We start from the raw sequence: 6,000 nt of genomic DNA on the forward strand, positions 1-6,000 counted from the left end.
TTTAAAAGTAATATATGTGCCTTCATAGAATATTGAGAAAACTCCAATTTTCAATTACATGTAACATTCTATTATGTTATCTCATTTTTTAATATATCATCCCAGGAACATTTCCCCAGGACATCAACTACTGTTCTAAAGCACGCTCTCTAATGGGCTGGCTGCATATTGTACTATTGTTTGGATATACCAAAATGCCTGTAACCAATTCTTTAGTATTGGTAAATTAGATGAGTACAATATTTTTGTTATAAATAATGATGTATTGAACATTCATATGTACAACTTTTTGCCCTGATCTGATTATCTTCTTACTATAAATTTCTCTAAATGGAATCTCTTGATCAAAGGATAAAAAGTTAATTTTTTTCATATATATTGACAAATCACCCTCCAATTGGCACTCCCGCCAGCCACGAAGGAGAAGGTCTGATTCCCTGACTATTGATAAGACTGAGTATAACAATTTTTGAAAAATCTTTGCTAAATTTAATAGATGAGAAATGGTACCTCACTAAAAAGTTTTAGATTTCCTTGATTAATAGGGAAGGATAAGCGTGTTCATTTCCTTCTCTCTCCCGTCTTCAAAAAAAAAAAAAAGAGAGAGAGATGGGGTCTCACTCTGTTACACAGGTTGGAGTGCAGCATCATGATCTCTGCTCACTGCAGCCTCCACCTCCTGGGCTCAAGTGATCCTCCCACCTCGGCCTTCTGACTAGCTGGGATGATAGGCTAATTTTTGTAGTTTTTGTAGAGACAGGGTTTTGCCATGTTGGCCAGGCTGGTCTTGAACTCCCGAGCTCAAGTGATCTGTCTGCTTCAGTCTCCCAAAGGGCTGGGATTACAGGCATAAGCCACCGCACTCAGCCTCCTTCTCTTTTTTAATGATTTGCTTTCCATGTTCACTGGAATGTAAGGTGAGGCTCCTTTTCTGTGTGTGCTTTGTTCAGTGCTGTAGTCTTAGCAATGGCTGGGTCCACAGTCTGGATTTATGAAAGTTTTTTCGAATGAATATATTTATTAATTGGATGTTAACTTTTAAAAAAATGTTATTTGTAAATTCTTCATAGGTAGATATAAAATTTATTAATTCTGGCAAATAGTTTAACCAATATCTCGTTTCTTTTTTAGTTTTGTTTGTGGTGCTTTTTTGTCAAAGGGAATCTCTCAAACGACTGTGATTTAATATTCAACAATTAAAAGTCCCTTTTTAGTCTTTTTCAAGTTTCAAAAAAAAAAACCTATTGGTATTCTGATTCGAATTTTGTTTAATAAATAGATAAACTGTGGAGGCAATATTTTTATAATAATGAATATTTCCATCTAGAAACATGTTCATTTAAATAAAATCCTTATGTATCTCAGTTTTGTAGTTGTCTTCACGTAGTGTCAGAACAACCCTTTATCTTTATTCCTACACTTTTGTTGTTGTCAATATTTGAATGGGATCCTTCTCCACTAGGGTTTTTTTATTTTTATTTTTTTGAGACAGTAATCAGTTTCCAGATTACTTACCCATTTGGGTTTCTTTCCAGCTCGTTTAAAAGTGTATGATCACAGTATTCAAAGACTAAATGCATTTTTCTTTTTTTCCTGAACACCTCGATGAGGTTCACAAGATTTGGATGTTTTAATTGCTGTGAAAGAATTGAAACACAAAGTTTAGTGTGATCTGTTACTAGTAAGAGCTTCTCCTCAGACCCCTGAGGAGGGAGAAATTTAAGATTCATCTAATGTACCTATAATAAGTGGTAACGAGAGGACCTGAATCTCTCTGGTGATAGCAAGTAAAGTATGTAACTTAAAATACTGTACTAAAACAAAAAACACTTTATGTATTTTATGGAAATTCTATATATTCAAGTCACAAAATAGCCTGAGTAGAAAATTGAGGAAATGGAATTACTGAGTAAAGACTATAAAATCATCAATACTCATCAGCTTACATATTGCTATGGATTTTATGTAAATGTCATGTGGATTAAAGTCAGTCTGGATTCTAGTGTTGGCTCCCAGTAATACTAGATCCCAACTTTCAAATTGGATTAAACTGTCTATTCTAGAAGTCCCCACAGTTAGTCTGTGTTTTAAATTTATTATATTTTCAGCATTGTTCTTTGATTCTGTTGTTCTCTCTTGTGCATAGATATTTTTGTGTGTTAAATTCTATTCCCAAACTGAAGCATTTCACAAGACAGCCTCTTGGAAACCAAGAGGAAAACCCAAGGAAAAATGCTGATTAGGTAGGGTAGTCCATCATTACAGCGACCATATAATTTTATCCTCCAACTAGGGTAATGGGTAGAAGCCAGGACTATCCTAGGCAAACCAGCACATACAGTCACTCTGCCTACAATTAGGGTGATCATATTTAGCACACACACCAGGACACTTTTTTTTTCTTGCTCTGTCACCTAGGCTGAAGTATAATAGTGTCATCTCGGCTCACTGCAACCTCTGCCTCCTGGGTCCAAGCGATTCTTGTGCCTCAGCCTTCCCAGTAGCTGGGACTACAGTGTGTGCTACCATGCCTGGCTAATTTTTGTATTTTTAGTATGGATGGGATCTCACCACGTTGGACAGGCTGGTCTCAAACTCCTGACCTCAAGTGATCCACCTGCCTTGGCTTCCCAAAGTGCTGGGATTACAGGTGTGAGCCACCGTGTCCGGCCACACCAGGACACTTTTGAAAGGGGATGTGAACCAGGCAGGACACTGGGACCAAAACTATGAAGCAGAACTGTCTTGGGCAAATCAGGATACATGATTGCTCTATTCCTAACCCATCTTCCCTTTCCTGTTGTTTTCCCAGCATAGTAGACAAATCAACTTTCTAAACTGTCTACCATTTACCCAGAAAGATATACAGGTAAAGAGGGCTCCGGTCAGCATTTTGCATATAGTAGAAGCTCAATAAATAGCAGGCCCAGTAGAAAATGTTAGGTACAGAGACTAACAATGCATGCCTCTACCTCAGTACCTATTAACATAAGCATGTCTTGACCAAAACAAATGTCACCTATAACTGTGTGCCTGCTGCTCAACAGCTTGGGAAAAGACAAAACATTACACATTAAAAATATGCCCAGGCTGAGGCAGGAGGATTACATGAACCTAGGAGTTTGAGATCCGCCTAAGCAACATACTGAGACCCCATTTCTCTAGAAAAGCCCAAGGTACCAAATCAATTAGCTTTCTATGTGCTCCACTGCCTAAAAGAGCAGACAGGCAGAGTGGAGGAGACTAGATCATCCAGGAAGCCAGCGGCTTTGTGCTGCTGCAAAACCACAGTATGGAAGCAAAGCAGGGTCTCTATTAGGGGAGTAAAAGATTTACAGATGCTGGCTGGGTATAGTGACTCAGGCTTGTAATCTAAGCACTTTGGGAGGCTGAGGCAGGTGGATCACGGGGTCAGGAGTTCGAGACCAGCCTGGCCAGTACAGTGAAAACCTGTCTCTACTAAAAATACAAAAATTAGCTGGGCATGGTGGCAGGTGCCTGTAATCCCAGCTACTCAGGAGGCTGAGGCAGGAGAATTGCTTGAATCTGGGAGGTGGAGGTTGCAGTGAGCCAAGATCGTGCCACTGCACTCCAGCCTGGGTGACAGAGCTAGACTCCATTTCACACACACACACAAAAAAAAAAAAAAAAAAAAAAAAATTTACAGATGCTACAGCTTGATGCAATGTCAAGGTTAAACTTAGTCCAATCTCCTGTCTTTGGGTAGGTAGCAATTTATATTTCCTTTGCAAATGAAGTTAACCTAGCCCAGGAAAACAGTAACTTGCCTAAAGAAAAACAGGTAGAAAGGAGAGAGAGGCAAACACAATTTAACAGGACTATGTGAGGACAGTAAGGTAAATTGATCACAGAAGGAGCTGTTCAGGGCATACATGGACACAGTATACCAAAAGCAGAAAGATGGACACTCTGACATTCTGAGGGCCTTCATCAGAGATCAAGGTGAGTCGTAATCGGGCTACTTTTTACCTTAAAGCTCATTCGCAAGTTGGGGCACTTGTAATGCAGAAGGTACTACCTGAGCATTAATTTTATTTGAAGACTCGGGAGGGAGAGGCTGAGGGGTAAAAGCATTATTTTTATTAGAAAACTACACTGCCTGGCCGGGCACGGTTGCTCACGCCTGTAATCTCAGCACTTTGGGAGGCTGAGACAGGTGGATCACGAGGTCAGGAGTTCAAGACCAGCCTGGCCAAGATGATGAAACTCCGTCTCTATTAAAAATACAAAAATTAGCCGGGCGCGGTAGCTGGGGCCTGTAATCCCAGCTACTCGGGAGGCTGAGGAAGGAGAATTGCTTGAACCCAGGCGGCAGAGGTTGCAGTGAGCCGAGATCGCGCTACTGCAGTCCAGCCTGGGTGATAGAACGACTCCGTATCAAAAAAAAAAGAAAACCACACGGCCTGGTTCAGACCCACCCTGCAGCTTAGCTCAGTGAGGGTACCAGAGGTGGCTAGCTGACTGGCGCCCTCTGCTGGCTAAGAGGTAATAGTGAACTGTTTTTTATCATGATGGATGTGTTCCTGAAGACTCTACGTATCATTATATTTTAAACAGAACCCTAGTGTGTATTAGTTGAGGAAACTTGCTGGAAATAATGTTTGAAAATGAGAGATAATATGATAATTATTAGTGACAATTATTATCCCCCCTTACAAACTGAATTTCTGGGGATTTTCTAAAACCAGATGATGTGTCAAAAATGAAGGTCGCCTATGTGTCCTTGAAATCACAGGGTCTTGTTACATAATGTGTAGCCCACACACCAGCAGCTTCCGCACTCTCAGGCCCACCCCAGACCTTCCAACTCAGAATCTGCATTTCAACAAGGTCCTGGGGATTCTACTGCATATTCACATTTGAGAAGTGCTACCCTAGACCTCCGTTTGCTCTGCAGAAAATAAGGGTGTTGGATAAGAAGCATCTCTAAGGTTGCTTATAGTTCTAAAAGTGTAAGATTTTTAGAGTAAGAAAAAATTTACATCGAGAACTTAAGAATCTTATGTGTCAAATCTTATCAGAGTGAAAACAATTAAAACAAAAACCTTTATGTAAAAAATGTACAAGTCACTGGGGGTGATATTCAATATGTCTAAGAAGCTGGGGTGCAGTGCAGGCAGGAACCAGTGTTGATGCCTTAACATCAACTGCATTGGGACGGTCCTGTGGGACTGACTGACTCTGTGCCAGGAGGTGCTTTTTTAGTTGCTGGTTGGTAGGGGAAGTGTTTGGAGGGATATCCAGAGGAGGGCCAGGATTGGGGGTGAGTGAAACACTGGGGTGAATGAACTTAGGATATTTATTAACCAGAATAAAAGTTCTTTACAATATAATGATCTATAGCTGTATTCATACATATCAGACAAAACCAGAGTGGTCAAAGTCCAAAGTGATAATCAACTTATTACCCAAAGGTGCTGACGCAAAGGAATTTAAGTCCAATGGAGGAAAAACAACTTTAAAATTCTCTGTAATTTTAGCATGCATAGTTCACTCAATATCATGATACTTTATATATATGTATATATACAAAGTTAACCTACCTTCAACATATGTATTTCTCTTAGTGCTATTTTCTTAATGACAGGATCATCTTCAGATTCCACAAATTTTTTAATAGCTACTACTTGTCCAGAGGTTTTGTTTCTGCATTTGAATACAACTCCATAAGACCCTTCTCCAATCTTAGCTAATTTTTCATACTTATCCATTATAGCTGAAGTGATTTAAATTATTATTGTACTGGTTGACTTGCAGTACAATGTTGCACCTGGAAAATAAGATAGACTTACCTTAATCAAGCTATAAAAGACAATGTTCTCACAGTTTACTTACAACCAATTTGCCTAGATGCCAAAGGTTTATTTTCATCAATTAATTGGAAATCCACTTAAAAATATTTGGATATTATTTTGTCCATTTAGTTTAGTCCTCTGCAGCTCTTCCAGCTATCAAAGGATTTCATATGCTATTTATGAC

The 6,000-nt window shown here is 39.4% G+C and overlaps 1 protein-coding gene across 2 annotated transcripts in view; it reads right to left on the bottom strand.

Moving 5' to 3' along the window:
- The window catches only part of CDKL4 (cyclin dependent kinase like 4), a 51,425-nt gene extending 45,634 nt beyond the window's left edge, over positions 1–5,791 (bottom strand). For both annotated transcript variants that reach the window (XM_012450664.3, XM_012450663.3), the window contains exons 1-2: positions 5,565–5,791; positions 1,516–1,637 (exon numbers count right to left, since the gene is read on the bottom strand). In XM_012450664.3, coding sequence (XP_012306087.2) covers positions 1,516–1,637; positions 5,565–5,732 — 290 coding nt within the window. In that variant the 5' untranslated portion in view covers positions 5,733–5,791. The remainder of the gene's footprint in view (positions 1–1,515; positions 1,638–5,564) is intronic.
- Positions 5,792–6,000: the final 209 nt, after the last annotated feature.

Source organism: Aotus nancymaae, unplaced genomic scaffold, assembly GCF_030222135.1.
Source record: "Aotus nancymaae isolate 86718 unplaced genomic scaffold, 86718_ANA_hifiasm-v0.15.2.pri h1tg000057l, whole genome shotgun sequence".
NCBI classification, from domain to species: Eukaryota; Metazoa; Chordata; class Mammalia; order Primates; family Aotidae; genus Aotus; species Aotus nancymaae.